Source organism: Centruroides vittatus, unplaced genomic scaffold, assembly GCF_030686945.1.
Source record: "Centruroides vittatus isolate TY-2023 unplaced genomic scaffold, ASM3068694v2 contig_545, whole genome shotgun sequence".
Lineage (NCBI taxonomy): Eukaryota > Metazoa > Arthropoda > Arachnida > Scorpiones > Buthidae > Centruroides > Centruroides vittatus.
This window is the reverse complement of record NW_027122321.1, coordinates 858,256-877,604: the sequence shown is the minus strand read 5'-3', so window position 1 is coordinate 877,604 and position 19,349 is coordinate 858,256. Positions and strand designations below refer to the sequence as shown.

Genomic DNA, 19,349 nt, shown 5'->3' with positions numbered 1-19,349 from the left:
AGCGCGATAAACCGGGGGGGGGTGTCGTGTCAGAAGAAAGCATAAATGAACCAGGAAGTCCTAATCTCAGGGGTTAAAATGGCTTCACCACGGCCTTGCTCGTGTTTCGAGACTACAATTTAGGGCCTCACAATATTAAATTTATTATTATTTTGTGGGGAAGGCCCCTCGTATGTTACCGTTTAGAACCGTAGCAAGTTTAAATCCGGCCTAGTTGTTGAATAGAAGCTGTCATTGATAGAAATACAACAAATAGTTGTTGATAAATGTGTATAAAAATGACATTTTAATAGATAATTTAATAATTAATAGCGAATTTTGTAATTTAAATATATATAATTAAGATCAGTCAATATTTTTACCTTTAAATTCGGTTTCTATTGATAATATATAACGTGTTTTCCAACCTTTTTATTGATTACTTTGTGTACTAAATAAATACTTTTATGATAAACTACTACACGCTCTGTTATTAAATCAACATTATCTAACCAAATAAACATATTAAAATTATTTAAATTGTTTACAGTGACTAAGTAACTTATGATTTCGTTCTGACTCATTTATAACATTAAATAAACATAATTAATTATTAAAAACAAGAAAATATTTAGGTCAAAAGTGACTAAGTTTCACGAAAAAGAATGAGGGAAAAAACAAAAAATTTTAATAAATAAAAAACTTTTTTATTAACAATTCATATTAAAATTTCTATTTTTAGTGATATTTTTAACAATACAGTGCAATAAATTACAATATAAAGTGTAATTTTATATTAAAAAGTTTTTATTTGGTTTCTATATCCGGATCATCTCCATATATTATAATACTGTAAAAATTACATTATAGGAGAATAATCCCTAAATTTTTATCAATAGTGCAATCGAATTTATATTATATATATAATAACGTGATTAACTGTAAATAAATTCAACATCTATAATTATTATTTTCATTTATACATTTATGTCTTGAGGATTTTCTTGAATTTTTCTCGATTATTCGGGACTATTTTTGGCATTAAATAAGACATGAACATTCCTTTCATTTCATTAAAATTAACTACAGATTTTTTTTCTTAAATACTCTACGGTGATGAGGTGAAAAATTTTATATATAGTTTTTTTTTATATCTACAAAAAATTAAATTCGGCAGTAAAGATCTATATAAGTCTATATGTATATATATATAATCATCGTTTGTTCGTTAGAATGTTCAACTATTAAACTGGATGTCCGGGTCATGGTTTAAAATATATTATCCCATTTAACAATAAAAATAAAATGGAATGAAATGAAGAAAAATCACAGATGATAAATCTTTTTTAGCACCCGTCATTGGGTATTATAATAATTAATACTCATAGAATATATAATTATAAATTCGTTTTTTTAAATCCTTGATCAGGATCGATCACAGGCTGTGGTATTGAGGATTGTTTGAAAATTCAAATCTTTCATTTCACCCTCCGTTGTAACAATTGCATAATTAGTTTTCTGCATAACTTTCTCGCAGTGCCTCTGAATAAATTTGACATTTCGAAATTTAAGTTCGTTCCTCCATGCGAATGCTGTTTTAAAGGAGTCGCGAACCGTAGTATACGACGATTCTAAATACTTTTCTTCGACTAAAGATGTATTATTTTGCATGATGGCCAAATTATGTGAATGTAAAAATTGCGTAGTCTCTTTAGGAACTTGGCCAAAACCTAAAAATTTAAAAATTCTTTCAGTTTCTCGATACATATCGCAACAAAGTTCCTCGTATCTTAATGGTAAATATCTGTTGGGATATTTCTGTAGTATTCGTTCAGCTTCCATTAAATCACTGTCCAGTTTAGCACAGAACACCCTAGACGAGTAGCAAGTTATATCAGTTTTACACCAAGATGCTATCGAAGGCTTGGAGCGCGAATTCATAATTCCTCTTGGATCCCTTAGTAAATGGATAATCTTCAAATTGAGATCTTTATAAGTGTCTAACATAGTATGAGCTTCACTTACGCTCATACGAATAGTTTTAGCTACTTGCATAGTAAAATTGCGGCATTTATTATGAAAATATTCAGCATTATAACATAAATTCGTACCGTTAACGTCACTACAAGATTTCCAATAACGTTCGTTTCTCTGTAAGATTTTCAAACTGTTATGATTCTTTGCCCAGTTTAAAAATGAATTTCTATATTTACACATAAATATATCGTGGGTAAATTCGTGCGGAGTGGGGTATTTAGAAGGATAAGCTCTGCTTCTTCCGCTGCTTCTCGATCTACTCCTTTTGCGATCGAAGAGATAATGTAGAGGTTCAAAGTGATAGAATGCTTGACTTGGACTCTGTAGGAGTTTCCCAACAAACGAAGAACCACTTCGTGGGTAAGTTAACACCAAAACATGAAGCATATCATAATTATTAATAGGAAGACTTGTTGTTGAAAGATTTTTAATGAAGAATGCTTCTGAAAATGTAAAAGAAAACTTAAATTTTATTCAAAAATAAATCATTTTTAATAAAAGAAAATCACTCTACCTTCTCGAGGTGACGTGAAAGTGTAATAGTAACCAGTTTCGTATACGAGGTAATTAATGCATAAAAGAAAGGCAATGAATATAACAACGTAAAATAATTTCATTATTAATCGTTTCCCATTAAATCTTTTAAAAAAATTCATATTTCTTCTGATTTTGTAACATATCCAAATACCTGTTAAGAAGAAGAAGAAAAAAACATAATTATAATTAATTTTATTTAATAATTATTTATAATTAAAGTTAAGTTATAAAATTACATTTTAAATAATTAAAAATAAGAAAATATATTTATTAACTTCTTAATTATAATAATAATTATTTAACAATAAATATAACTTTTTTAGAAAATTAGTTATAATTCTAAATTACAGATGGCGACACAAAACTATTAAAATTTTTTGTAACATTTTATTTTATTTGTACATGAAATTGATTTTTAGAAGATTAAAAAAAAATAAAGCAAAAATGTTGCACATAATTGCCAAGGATAAAAGATCACTTGGTTCATTTTTTTGTCTCTTCTCTATTGCTTTTATTTACCTAAGGCATCCATTCTCAGTAAACGGAGACTTGAATGGCATCCAAAGGTAATTCCTGCTTAACCGTCTGTGTGTCTGTTATCGTCAACAAAACAGGTTTTATTAGAAAAAAAATAGACAGATTGATTTATATAAAAATAAGGGCCATCATTATTATTTCGATATAATTTAACAGGAACAAAGTATAACAAAATATTACTTCAACAATAACCTGAAAAATGGCGATATTTGATTGATTAATTGGGTTAAAGTGGCCTAATATTTGGAACATATTCAAGAATTTATGTATTCGGTGTACATATTCCACAGAAAGTACGACCCAGACAGTTTACTTTAGGAAATTGAGGAAACTTTTACAATCAAATTCACATCAATCTTTAAAGCTATCAAATGATTTTATAAGTAACTCTGTTCGTTCAACTGATCTGAACTCGATACAGCAAATTTCAGATACATTTGAAATTGATGATCATCAAGCATTAATTCAAATCCTTGACATGATGCTTAATGATCCTAATCTTTAGACTTTTCTTTGGATTGGTATCGTAAAGTATTACTTCAGAGATCTGATATGTTACTTGATCTTAATCCTTACAGAAATTTGGAATATCCTTGAAAGCAATTTCAAGGATATTTCAAGGATATTGTATATTTCCGAATCGTTGGGTTGAATTAATTTTAAAATACCGGTATAATGTATTAATAATTTAAACATAGTTAAATCTTATTTAAAATTAAATTCGAATACAGCCCTAATGATGTATCACTAACATGTTGTAAGTATTGGCCGACAATATTAAAACTATAGGTTCTGTTATAAATTTCTGAATTAGTGAAACGGATCGTACAATCCATTCTTGAATCTTTGAAATCTTAGGATTTTGGATCCTATAATTTCAAGGATCCAGGGTTTTCGATTTTCTAGAAAAGTTTCCATTATAGAATTAAAGTTTAAGATTCAGAAGATTAAAGACCATTTCAAATTAGAAACATTAATCATTAGAAATATTTGAAATGGATCTTGATGATGGTAATCTTTCGATGGCATTTGATTAATATATTTTAGAAACGTTAGAAGAGATTTTGACAATTTTAATTTTACAAATTGAAAACATATCGCATTAAGATCTAAAATGATAGAGTGAACTGTGTAAATACATCCGAATCTGATCAAGTACCATCTCATTATCCTTCTTCAAATTCATTACAGAAGTTTAAAATTGATTTGGCTTATAAAAGAAAAGTTGTTCAAATTAGTCAGTGGAAAAGTTGAAAACATCATTTAGTATCATTACAATGACACATTACTATTAAAGACGATAAGAAAATATTCTTGGAATTATCTTAATTCATTTACATTTTAATTACATTAAATACTTTGCTAACAATTTGCTAATTTAAGAGAGATAATTTTCGAACTTTTTTCTTTTAATTTATGAGCTAAATAACACGAAATGGTGATGAAGAAACGTTTGAATAGTTGAATATATATGGTCTTGTAGAGGCGAGGTGAGTATATACAGAGTCTCATTTCATCTCTCGAGGGCTCTGTATTTATTCAACTCTACTTCCATTCATCTTCAAAACTATAAACATATACGAATAAAATCAATAAAACAAATAAAAACGCATTTTCACTACTTATGAAAAGAATCTTTAATTTTTTGCCACTTTTATTTCCTTATTTGACACACAAAACAAGTAAATTTTGGACTTCTGTATTCCTCTCTAGCTACAGTAGAGGCGCCCAAAATTTTGTTTCTTTTATATTATATTGCTTTTATATAATGTTTTTTACACACAAAATTAAATTTTGCCTTCTCTACTACGTATAGAGTGGAAAGAGAAACCTATATAGAAGAGAATTAACATAGCCCAGCTAAATGCATCTATTAGTTCTTTTATCTACTTAGATCTAAACACTTGGATATAGTCGAAACCACACTCAGCAGAAAGAATTGCTAAAATCATCTTTAAACACCTTTGGATGCTGAGACACATTTATTTGCTATACACTAATGTTTTCATCCTGATATATAGGCCATCCTCAGGTGACATATTTTTTGAACATCATTTACAAATTGTTCCAAAATAGAATACAATAAATATCAATTTTTCATGATAATTCTTTTGTTGGAATTATTCGAAACAGATGTTAAACTTTAAATATTTGAATATAAATGTATGTTCTAACATTCTATATTTATTGTATTCTATTCGGAACAGTTTGTAAATAATGTCCAGAAAATATGTTACCAGATGATGGCCTATATTTTAGGCTGAAAACGTTAGTGTATAGCAAATAAATATGTCTCTGCAGACAAAGGTATTTAGAGATGACTTTAGCAATTACTTGCATATAATTTAAACAATTTTATACTATTAATTTTTATACATTAAAATACATTCTCAAAATCAACAAAAGTATAATTTAAAACGTTCGATAAACAGTAACAACTTTTCCAAATCGAATTTTCTCTATGTGTTATTTACATTCACGCTATGAATAACCGAGAAAAGAAAGTTAAACCTTGCAACGCAATTTATATTAATGAATATTTAAAATGGGCACTGTTTATAAATAATAAAACATATAAAATAAAAAAGTATATAATTTTTCGAGTATTTTAGGCAATTTTATTTAATTCGAATCATTTTATAAATATAAGAATTAGCACCTTCGTGACATAATTTAAGTTGTATTTTTTTCTTATAATAATGGAAAAGTGTGTTTCAAATATACTGTAATATTAATTTTGATGTATTTTATATGTTTTTAATATATAATAATAGTGTAAATGTATTATGCATAAACGATTTTTTTAAGAAAAAAAAAATATATTTAAAATAGCATTAATTTTATATGTAATAATTTTATATGTAATTTTATATGTAAATTTTATATGTAATTTTATATGTAAATTTTATATGTATAATTTTATATGTAAATTTTATAGTGTAAATGTATTATAGCATAAACGATTTTTTTAAGAAAAAAAAAATATATTTAAAATAGCATTAATTTTATATGTAATAATTTTATATGTAATTTTATATGTAAATTTTATATGTAATTTTATATGTAAATTTTATATGTATAATTTTATATGTAAATTTTCAGCCACCCTACATATTTTTACATAATCTATATATTAATTAATTAATTAAAAATTAATATTTTCTAACATGAAGGGATGAAAAAATATCATTTATACTTGATTTAATTAATTTGTTTACCTAATCTGAAAGGGATATCCGAAATTAGAAATGAACTAATTTTGGAGGGATTTCCTTTTATATAAGAAAGAAAAAATAAAGAAGGAAATGAGTAATTAACTCTAAAAGTAAAAAAAAATTATAATAAAAATATATTTTTTAAATTAAAAAACATAAAAAGTTATTTATCAACTAATTTGTTTATGTTATTTTCTTACGTTGCTACTGTGTTGTTAATAATTAATGAACATTTTAAATTTGAAAAAAAAAATCATAATTCGTTTTGTTCGTGCATTTTAAATTAGTTTGTTATTTATATACTCTTTATTAAATTAAACTTTTATAATATTCAGTATAATATAATTAAAAATTGCATTAAAATTTTTCATAAATTATGTATAAACTTTATGTTTAAAATGAAAAATTGTTTATAAACATCCTTTAAATAATGCAAATTTTAAAAAATAAATAACTTATTTCTATTTATTTATTTTAATAACATATCTTTAATCAATAAATGAATAATAATATTATTATTAAATAACCTTTAAGAATAGCATTGCTTGTTTACTTTACATTTAATTATTTTTATGTTTCAATTTTTAAATAAGTAGATAAAAAATTTACATTAAATAAGATAAAAAATAAATTGTTATTAATAATTTAAAATCCTTTTTTTATAATAGAAACTTAATTTAAATTTAATTGATATAAATATAGGTTTAAAACTTAGTTTGAATCGTCAGTGATCGATAGTAAGACAATCAAATTTTCATTAAGTTTTCTATACGTAAAGAATTAACATTAATGTTAGGTATCAAGATTGAAAACTATTATAGAAAATGGGGTCTAAATGTTCTGTCTTCGAGATGTGATGCATTTCTGTGAATTGCTAGAAATCATTTATTTTTTAATCAATAACAATCTACTAGAGGTTCACCTTCAATAGCCGCTTCACTTCTCAACTAAAATGTTTTGAGGTAAAAATAGACTTATAGATTTTTTAAGAAGAAAATTTGCTTTCGACTTAAAATAAACTAAACATTATATTTATAATATACAAAATTTTCTTAATTATATCAGCGAATTTTAATATTTGTAGGCATTTTACTGTACTTAATAGGAGAACAATATATTTTTTTCTCTATTAAATACATTAAGATATATTTTAATGTATTTAATAGAAGAATGATATATAAAAATTTATAAAAGAATAATAGGAAAAACCTTCGTAAAATTTTCTCAAGAATAAAATTAGTACTTATCTAATAAAGTAATTTTGAATAGGATGTGATTATTGATAATAAGAAACGTCAAGAGGTTGTCTAGTAAAGTATTTACCGTAATTAAATAATTTACTTTTTTAAATAAAATAAATTTACAAACAATAAAGTAAAATATATATAACTAATTTAAAAATAACAAAAAAGATATTACTCAATTAGATAAATTCAAGGTCTTTAATACCAGTTCGTAATAATTTTTTAAACGTCTGTAAATTGCTTTATGTTGAAATAATATTGTTCTACTATCATTTATAAAAGGTTTCTTGCGATTAATGTAAAGTTTTTTTGTAAATTATACGTTTAATTTGGTTGAATTTTATTGTTTTGACGACAGTAGAATTGTTTTATAACTTTAATGGATAATTATTGATGTAGATTCCCCCTTTTCGCAAGAGTAAATATAATTGTTAACATGATGTTATTGATTTCAATAGCTGTTCCTATTGTTAGAGCTAAGGAATTAATCTATTTTCTACGTTTTTTGGCTTGTAAAGAATGTTTATACGTTTAAAATAGTGTAGAGGTATGATTTTAATTTATTTAGCATCCAATATTTGTTGCCCATACGCTATAATTTCCCTATATTTGATATTACGTGCATGCGTTTATACTATATTTTTATATATTCTCTACATGTTACATAATTTTCTTTTATAACTAGTAACATGCATGCCACATATATATACCATATTTTCGCTATATTTGTCACTCAATACATTGTTTACACAGTCTATACACGCTTGTTATACATTATTATTTTTCTTCACTCACAGTAATATAAAATTTCACTGTACTATGAGCAGGTGTATATGCTATGACTAAGCTTATGTTTTATGATATTTATCGCTCAAAATAAGTTATATTTTTATATACCGCAGTTTTACTTTATCACTCAACGCGTGTCGCATATTTACTATATGCATCACTTTATCATTCAATACATGCCTTCTATATAAAGTTCTACTACATTTTTCGCTCAATATAGGCTAGTTATATAGCATAGTATCATTTTTAGTTATCACTCGACACATATCACTTTTGTGCTATGAGATATGGCACTTACTTTCTATTTTGTTAGTATTAAATGAAGCAAAATTTATATTATTATAAGCATGATGTTGAAGAATTAAGTTATATTATCCTTTTCCTTGTTATCAGTAACATGATTTGTCGTACATTTAAACACCTGATTTACCATTATACAAAGAGAACTTATTGTTACAGTAGTATAGTTACGTTTCCTGGTTACTGAGAACAGTCAAAAAATAAAAAAAAAAAACGTAAAAATTTTACAGTCTATCGACAGACAATGGAATTCAAGGATAATGATTCAATACCACTGTTCTCATTTGTAGTATTTAAATAGTGAATCACTATTAAATCGTGAATTATTATTTTAAAAAATTAGTTTATGTTAATGATTCTGCGTTACGCCAATTGATGAATGGAGGTATATTATTGAAGATAGAAGAAGCAACTTGCATCTATGTGCAATATTACTCTTATCGTGTCATAAAAATATATACAACTCGAATTGTAAAGTAAGTAATTAAAGGAAGAATAACGAACTCGTAATTAAAATTCGAATGAAATGAAGGGAATCACGCGAATTGTTACCTGAAGACAGTTGTTCCTCTTGTCAGTTTGCAGTCGGTGAGATCAAGGCAAGTGCAGCGATCAATGATTCTGTCCTCCTCTTCCCAACGTCTTTCACTGCACAGCGTGACGTCACTCGTCACGTGCAGTAAGAAGAAAGGATTTCATGTGTTTCGGAAGAGTACTATGGGAAGTAATTTTCATGACGTCACTCGGTAGCGAAAGGTAATTGTTCAGTCACGTTATTTAAAAATGTGAATTCTTTTCGATATTGTTTTTAATATATTTATTATTCAGTGACATCTACTGACCGAATTATGTACTGACGCGATTTACAGATGTTAAATTACGAATTATACATCTTTATGGCCACTTGAGTGTTTAAGTACTTTAGCACGTTTACAGCTTAATATATCGATTTTCGTACTTAATTTTAAGCAAAATTTAAATATTATTTATGTCGATAACCGTTTTAAAATCAATTTTTAACTCTTACGTATTGATATGAGAAGAAAATAATGTAAAAAAAGATTTAAAAAAATAGAAATTAATTCAATTACATTCTTCTCATTTCTAAAACTTAAAAAAATATTTATTAATTTAAAAAATATATTATTTATAGAGAAATTTTTGATTTTAATTTAAGTGATAGATAGACTTTAATTGAGGATGTAGAGATTTATTTTAATACTTAAAAAATTGCTTCGGTAGTGTATTTGTAGGAGTATATAATTGAATCTTGTCTGAAAATACTTCTACATTTTTTCTTCTTTTTCCATTATGTTTTTGCATTGTGTTCTGTTATTTTAATTCAAATGGTTTAATTTTTAAAATATTAAACATAAAATGCCTTATTTCTTTTTATACAATAGACCGCATACAAGTCAAGGTTCTTTTATATTCTAGCAATTGTTGTTGCGTTACCATTGACGATAATAATGACCCGTATATATTTTTTGTTTACTATAAAAATCAAAATTTTGTATAAAACTTGTAAAAATGTTCACTTTCTCCTATTTAATAATTCTTTCTATTTAATGATTTACAAATGCGTACAGTTGAAAACAAAATTTAAACAATGTATTTTCAATACTGACATAAATAAATATATTTATAAAATTTCGAAATATATGTTATTTATTTTCTTAACATATGAATTAAAGAATAATAATTTCATCAAATTTATACTTTTATTTTTAACTATTTTCTTTCTCAGAAAAACCAATTCTAATTTGTCATTCAAAAATGGTGAAAGTTATCGATCATTTCTGTCAAAACAAAATGGATTTAAGCACATATTTTAATAAAATAATTAATCCTCTGTAAAAAAAAAGTTCTTAATGACATCGAAATTGGTAACGGATTAAGTGAATCTCTCCCTTATTTTTTTTATTTTGTTTTTTTTAATGTTGAGAACATTGCTTTCGATTTTCAATGTGTAAAATGCACATTAAAATGGATTTTTTTTTAATACGGAGAATCGATATTTTTCGAAGGTTTTATAATCGATTCTATCTATACAAAGGATTTATTTTTATATTAATTAAACTAGTGCAAATACAAATGGTAATGATGATCTGCAGCAATTGAGGATTGTGATTGTTCATCATCTAAATGATGAGTTTCATCAACACTTTCACGAAGAACGAAAGTTTAGAATAAGCAGATAAAGATTTCTATCATTAAATAAAATTTTTACTGGTAAAAATTCATATAAATGTTACTAAATTTAGTGAAAATCGTCCTTTGAAAAATTTTTATTGATCATCATTGTTATTTTTTAATGTTCTTCTCTAATTTAGATCCTTGAATTTTCATTATCTTTTTTTAGATGAAGATTTTCATCTAAAAAAAGATCATTCATTAATATTCAAAGATCGTAATTTTATATGAAAATGATAATGGTGGTAATTTTCATCATTTATATATTTTTGGATCCGTGTAAAGATGAAAATATTCATCTTTATTCCAGTTATAACTATCTAAATTTTATTTTTATGAATTTTACTTATTTGGAAACTATTAAAAACAATTTTTATGAATAAATTTTTAAAAACTTTAACATTAAAAGTACTGTATATACATATATAAAATCTAGAAGAATTTATTTTATTTTGCGATATTGACCTATAGTAAAGTAAGTGATACAAATTTAGGACTTTTAGTAATTAGAAGGCCTTCGTAGAATCAAGGTCGAATGGTAAAAAGTAGCCATTATTAATTGTAACGTATCTAATAGACTATGGTGCTTAACGAAGTGTGATAGGAACATTAGCTGAATAATAAGTTAGCAATTGTGTCATTTGGAAAAAAGGACAGATATTTTTAAGTATTTATCTTGGGACAAATTACAAATATTAAGCGCTTACTACTAACTTGAAAAATGATGAATCACCTCGAGTACTAAAGGATTTTCAAATAGGACACGCCCTTATCAGGCTTTAAAAATTAAAAATAAAAATTCTTCTAGCAAACATTATAAACCTTTAAAAATAAAGAATAATACATGTTTTATTTTAAATTTCTAAGTGTAGAAGCATTTATATTATTAAAAATTATACAAGTTTGATATATCAGCCTTTATATTTATAAAGTAAAATAATATTTTTAATTTAAAAAATAATAATAATAAAAAATTATAATTTAAATTAATGTGTTATATTTTCTAGCCAAAAACTTTTCTTTGTATAATATAAAACTTTTCTATCTGCTGAAATATTCAACACGAGAAAGTTTGGCAAGAAGCCATTTTAATGGAGTCATAAAATAGAAAATTTTGGGGAATAAATTGAGGAGGAGCAAATTACAAAAATGTGGAGATTTCTGACATTAGTATTTTTAGATCTTTCTTTTTCTTTTTTAAATCATTTATCAAAATTAAATCTCTTCTTAACCATTCAAAACCTTTAATTATCTACATGCATTTTAAGACAATTAATTAAATTCTGTCAAACTTTTCTCATTCAAAATTGAATTCAAAAATTATATTTTTAAAATATATTTCTTTAAAAAATATAATAAAAATTCATTTTAGTATATTATAAGAATGAAATACATTATTTTAAATAAATTCCGATTTATTATTCTTTATTACAACTAAAACGTATGTTGGTTTCCCACATTTTTACAATTTACATTTTTATTTTCGACTTTAAAAATTTATTAATATTTTTTTATTACTTTTTTTTCTTTTTAAAAAAATTAATTAAAATAATTTTTGTAATTTAAATTTATTTTATTTTCTATTTTAATTATATAAAATGATGTGGAAATTTTTTAAAATGACAAATTTTTTAAATGAATTTTATACTATTTCAAATAAATTCTTTAAAAAAATGTATAATAAATAGAAAATATGTTAAAACTATTCATTTTCTTTGTTTTTAATTCCGGTTTTTTGTATATTTTATCGATTGTTCTAGACAAAAATTTATACTTTCGGACTTTGTATTTATATATAAAAATCTATAATAAAATCCTTAAATATTTTATATTATTATAAATAAAAATATCATTGAGTTATTATTATTATTTTACTTAAAAAATGCAGAAATTTTGTTTATTCTCCACTTTGCTTATTACTCTTTGAAATAAGTTTTAGTACACTTTAAATTACCTCAGAGTGAAAGTCAACAACAGAATACAGAAAATCCTTTCCAATAAATAGGCTACTAAAGCACAACAGTATGAATTATTTATTATAGTCTACAACTAAGCTTTCTCTATGGAAATGGAATTCGATTCATATATTGAATGGACTACTGCTTGATAGAAATATTTCAAGTGATAGCTCATGTTGTCGCATTTATCTTTTGTAATTTCATTACAAAATTACAAATTTTATTTGTAATTTGTAACTTCATTCATCTTTTAAAATTTCGCCTGAAATTTCAGATGAGAAGTTTGAATTTATCTTTTATTCTAATTATTAATATAAAATGCTATTCATCTTCATTGTTGTTGCATTCCGTTATTCATACTTGAAATTTTCGAGTGACGGATTATATGTTCGAATGATTCGTTCTGATAAATCGCATTAGCAAATCAATGTATTTCTTCTTATTGAAACTGGCAAGTTCTTCTTCATCCTTCTACAACAATAAATAATATAATTTATGATTGCATCGTAAAATCGGGATGTTTAATACTCTTTATATTAAAGTCGTAAAATATATGATACTTGTTCTTGATATTGTACTCAGATTTAACTTACTATTTCTTCTGTAGTGCATTTAATGATGATTTTTTCAATCTTTCTTGATAGTAAAAATAAAGAAAAATGTTAACAAAGTTGAAAAAAATGAGTAAAATTTAAAAATTAATATAACTTTTGTTAATTTTTAATATTTAAAGAAACATTTTTATGTAGAAATTTTTACTTTTTGTGTTTATTTTATGGGAAAAACAGGATTACTACGGTATATTGACAATTTAATTTTTAGAAATAATTGAAAATGTTTTTAATTATTATTTTTTATATTTTTTGAATTAAAAACCCTTTCTTCACTATAGTTACACAGAATTAATGTTTTTTTTTCCATTGCACAACACTCAATTTGTACTCAATAGAGCCTTATAAAAGTATTATCACCCGTAAGAGGAGGAGGAGGAGGAGACACGTGTAGGGAGACGGTGATGAAAGGGACTGTTGTGAGAGCGCATAATGGAGTCTCCACTACATACTTTTGAATTAGCAATTCTTCCTCGTATACCATAAGATTAATTATTTTTCCTTTACAGAGCACTCAGTTTGTACTCAATTGTGCTTTCTAAAGGTTTGATGATCTAAAGAATGGGCATGGGACATGTTAAAGGTCCATGAGTTCGGTTTTCTCATAATTCTTATTAAACAGTCTTACTAAAACTGCATAAAATTACACAAGAAATATTTACTTTGTACATAAAATAGAAATCGCGTTTAAACGAGAAAAAATCTTAAAATAAAATATTAAAAATGGAATTAGAAATTTGTAACAACTTGTAACGTGAAAGTCGGAAATTATATATTTTTAAAGAGAGGGGAAAAAAGAACCTACTTTTATTTAAGTGTTAGAAAAATCTAATTTCCTGTTAATCACGTAGATCGACTATCTAAACATGGCTTCTTAGTCACGTGTTAACTTCATGTAATATTTACAAGAAGAAAGTCATCAATAATGGAGTCGATAAATATTTTATTCGTTAGAAATGTTCTTTTTTCTATCTATAACGAAATAGTTACCCCATGACTTACTTATAGATCATTTTATAAAAAGTTATAATAGTAAAATATCTAATTTTAGCTAAAAGATATTCAATTTTAAAAATGCATTTAGAATCTTAATAGTTTTCGTAATGAAAATCCTTAAAAAAGATTGTTATAATAAGATGCAGAAGAGTTAAAAGTATTTTCAGACTCTTAAGCTATCTACAGAATAACCACTTAAGACGATAAAAATTATAAATAAAAAAAATTAAGTACTTTGCTCTTAGGGTTGTTTGTAGAATGTTTATATATATATATTTATAATAAAAGTATTTAAGTAAATTATTTAAATGGGGGGAAATCCTTGTTTTGGTAGCATTCTTCTATAATCTATTTATTTTATTTCTAATTCATTAATTTAATAATCAAAGTTCTTGAATAAGCAGCTTAACGGGATCAAGTTAATACTTTTAAAAGTTTAGTGACATTATATATATTTTAATATGGATAAAATTAATGAAAACTTTTAATACATTAAATCCATTAACAGTTTGACTGATTTTTACTGTTAGAAAGATACTTTTTGAAGGATTTAGTAATAAATATCAAGAAATTAAATTTACTTAATTAATTTAAAAAAATTAATTTATTTTTGAAATTTTTACTAATTTAAGTTTATTTTTATTTTTTATTAAGAAAACTTAATTTTTTGCTATTTATTATTAATCTTTTAAAATTACTTTTTATTTTTACTGGTTTAAATTAATATTTTAAAGTTAAATTTACTATTAAAACTTAATAAACAGCAAAAAATAATCGACCATTCTTAGTAAACTTAATTTAAAAGATTAACTTAAATTAGTAAATAATTAAAAAGTAATTTAAAAAAAAATTAATCATAAATAGAACAAATTTATTATTATTACTATTATTTAATTAATTATTGATAAATAAATAGTAATAATTAATAAAATTTATTAATTAGGTTATAATACAATATAATAAATACTTTTAAAAATTATCTTTTAATTTATTTGCAGTATTTTTTACATAGAGCTTTTAGTAAACTTGGAGTCTCATAATATGGGTCATTACATTAATAAATTAAAATCACGTGTTACTATTGATTATATTTAATTCACCCACTCATTTATTTTATGTATAATTTAGTTAGAATTATAGGCATTTATTTGAATATTCTCCAATTTATTTTATTTTATTTACTTTTTTTATTTTTATCAATGTCACCTAGATTAACAGATCAATAATGATGATGATCTACTGGGAACTATATAACAAGCGTGAGTGATTTAGAGAGGGATAGTAATTATATATATAAAAATATATATATAATAAGTAAGTGAAAGTATAATTTAAAATAATTGGAAATGTAATATAAAGGGAATTATAGCTCACCAGACATTTTCGTTCTTTTAATTCCAGATGAGTTTTTGGCTTTTGGTCCTGTATATAAATAGTAACTATTCTCTCTAAAATACGTTTTAGTGCGATCAACTTTCACTAGAGTGCGTTAATTTTTTAAAATGAATAATAAAATAGAACACTATATTTAAATTAGTCACAAATAACTTAATTTGTTACTAATTTCTGTAATTTTTTTGTAGTTTAAATTTTAATTAAAATTGATTGAGTAATTAATTAATTTTTTAAAAAAATATTTGTTTTTTGAATAGAAAATAATATAAAAATTTAAATTTAGATATTAAAGTAATCGATATTAATTATCTATTAAAATGGATAGTTATTACATTAAATTTTATATAAAATTCCCTTATAGTTCAGTTATTTTATAGATAAATAAATAAATAATTTTATAAATACATAACTAAATAAATTTCTCTTTTTGTTTATTTTAGAAATAAAATAAACTTATTAGAAAATTTTATTAAATAATTTAACTTAAATAAATAATTAATTTAGATTATTTTCATTTAAATTTAATGTGTATATTATAATAAGAAAATAATTATTTTTTAAAATTTTTCTGAAATAAAAATTATAAGTAATTTCTCTTTTAGATTAAAAAATAATAATAATGTTAATTAAATTCTTGAAGAAATTCATAATAATTTATGTTTATTATATTATGTATATTATAATAAAAATTTGTTAAATGTAAAAATAATTTTGTTTGTTAATAATTCAAAAGATATATCTATTTTTAAGTAATTAGCAAAATTATTTTGCAGTTTAAAATAGTCTACTAGTAGTTATAAGACGTTATTTTAAATTTCAAAATAATGTTTACTAATTACTTAAAAACTCTATTTATTACTTTAGTTAATTTATTATTAATTAATTAATTTTTAAAGAATTTATTACATAAATTTTTATATTAAATTTTAAATAAAATTAAGAATTATAAAATGTTTTTTAAGCTAAAAGCTTTTTATAAAGTAATATAAATATTTATTCGTATTCTTAAAATTTTTTATTTAATTTTCAGTTTTTAAATTACATTTAAGACTTTTATAGTTTATAAAATGTAATTATTTAAATTGTTTCATATTTATATTGGTTTATAAGTTATGCATATTTTATGAAATTGTTTATCAATATTATTAATTAACATGTTTAAAATCAAAGATTAACATCGACTTATCCATGTTAAAAAATCACTAAAAATGTATAAAGTTTATTACATACGTTTACCTTAAAAATGTATGTAAAATAAACTTTATATATTTTATATTAACTCTATAAAAATTAATAAATATTTTAAAAAGAATTAGCGCTTATAAAATGCTTTAAATATATATAGGCATGTGTAAATTTTAGGGTCTTTTCCTATTGGTTGTTTTTAACAAAATATTTTAAAAATAACCAATTAACATAACGGCTTGATTAAATAAGTATATTTTATGAAAAGCTTTACTTAGAAGCCTTAGTTATAAGAATTTACAAGCAATAAATGTTCTTACCCATTTATACTTGTACATTACTTTCACAGTACATGAACCAGATCCAGAGTAATTACCAACGATATAAAGTTCATCCGTTAATTATAGTAGGGTGACAGGATGTTTAGTATAAAACAACAAAGTTTTGCCTTCATAAAATAATAATATACTTATATTTATATATTTTATCACGTAAACGTTACGATAAAATAAAATTTTCAATGATTATATTTTAAATTAATTATAATTCATTTATAAAATTTAGTTATAAGAAACTCTATTGGTTATTTAAATTAATGTATTTAAATTTTGACCAGTGAACATTCACATAATTCGTTCAATTAAAATACTTATTAATTTATAAAATTCGGCTGCAGGCAATCTGTTGGTTACTGGAAACAGAATAGTTAAATTTCGACCAATAGAATTGCACATTATTTAGTGTACTAACAGTTAATTAATTTCTAGAATTTAAATGATGGAAAATATTTAAGTTTTCTTATAAAATTGATTGTAATTAAATCTAATTTTAAAAAATTTAGTTACAAAATATGCTATTGGTTATTGAAAATAAAAGATTCAAAATTCTCCAATAAAATGACACATAATTAAATTTAATTTATAAAAAATTTACTGACTAGAAAGTTTATTGGTTACTGAAAATAAAATATTTAAATTCTGCCAATAGAAATTCTTGTAATTAAATTTAATTTACAAAATTCAATTACCGGAAAGACCATTGGTTATTGGAAATAAAATATTTACATTTTGACCAATAGGAGCGCACGAAATTTAATTTAAACGCAAAATGATTTTATTTATTATTTAACACAAATAGATTTTTAAAATATTAAAAATTATATATGCACATTGTTTTTATTTTCCATAATCATCGAATAAAAATTTAGAAAAGTATTAAAATAATTTATAATAAATATTAAAGTTTTAAAAGTATAAATCGATTTCCGAATAAATTAGAGTTTTTATCTTTGTAGAGATACTTAAAAATTTTATTAGGATCGATATAAAAAAAGAGAAAAATGTAGTTTAAACTGCCAAGATAATATATATATATATATATATATATATATATTATTGATTCAAAAAATTGTGTTGAAAAGTTTTCCAACTTCAATAATGGTTTCTCGTTATAAATAACTGTTTGAAATAGTTTTCGAACATCGATAAACCTGTGTAATCGTATGGAAATCCCAAGATTTTATTCAATTTCCATTGATAAAAAAGCTAAGTTATAACAGTTATTGATCGAAAATTTAGGTTTGAATATATTAAATTAATCTATTTTTGGCATTTTTCATAATGAAATAATAGTAGAAAATACTGTTTTCAATTTTATCAATTCTTTTTCGGCTACAGCATGATGTGGATACGTTGATCAACCTATAGATCGCGATCTATCCGTTGAAAAATGCTGGAATTTATACATATATATACATTTTGAATATAATTAGCTTTGTATAATGCTGAATAAAATATTAAAGAAAATAAATCTTTCTATTAGAAAACAGGAGACAATTTCTAATGATTTATACAGAATTTTTAACAACAGAGCTTACCCAATAGATCAAGCGACTTTAATATTTTTATTTTATTTAAATTAGAGATTTTCAATATTTTATACATGCATTTCTAACAGGAAGAATTTCTAATATTTAAATAAAAAAATTTCCAATTTAGGAAAAGATTCCAACATTTTATGGTATACAGAACAGGAAGAGATTTCCAGTATTTAAGGAAGAGATTTGTAACATTTTATACAGAATTTTCAATAAGAGAGATTTCCAATATTTAAATAAGAAAAGATTTCCAATATTTTATACAATACAGGAAGTTAGTTCTAAAATTTTATACACTATTTCCAATAGAAGTTTCCAATAAAAAAATAAAGTATAGGGAAAGGATTTCGTTTATTCTATACAATATTTTTACTAATAAATCAATAATATAGAATAGTATTTTCTTGGCTTTTTTTATGGCTGAACACTTTAAATAAATATTGGTTTTAATCTAAATATCGCGATCTACCGATTGGGAAATAATATAAAATTATTGC

General features: G+C 23.3%; 1 protein-coding gene across 2 annotated transcripts; it reads right to left on the bottom strand.

Moving 5' to 3' along the window:
• Positions 1-997: 997 nt before the first annotated feature.
• On the bottom strand, positions 998-17,418 carry LOC136978530 (carbohydrate sulfotransferase 5-like). 2 transcript variants are annotated; one of them, XM_067274251.1, is made up of 3 exons: positions 17,297-17,418; positions 2,531-2,704; positions 998-2,459 (listed from the first exon to the last, which is right to left on the bottom strand). In XM_067274251.1, exons 1-3 carry the CDS (start codon positions 17,298-17,300, stop codon positions 1,405-1,407), a joined length of 1,233 nt encoding a protein of 410 aa, XP_067130352.1. In that variant the 5' UTR covers positions 17,301-17,418; the 3' UTR covers positions 998-1,404. The 2 variants fall into 2 exon arrangements, with proteins under 2 accessions (XP_067130352.1, XP_067130353.1); XM_067274252.1 differs by lacking the exon at positions 17,297-17,418 and adding an exon at positions 9,191-9,633.
• Between the last annotated feature and the right edge of the window lie 1,931 nt (positions 17,419-19,349).

What these genes read in the sequence shown, in the direction of transcription:
- LOC136978530 (XM_067274251.1), bottom strand. An exon ending in TTTCACGTCACCTCGAGAAG is followed by an intron (nt 2,460 to 2,530) that starts GTAGAGTGATTT and finishes TTACATTTTCAG; the next exon opens with AAGCATTCTTCATTAAAAAT.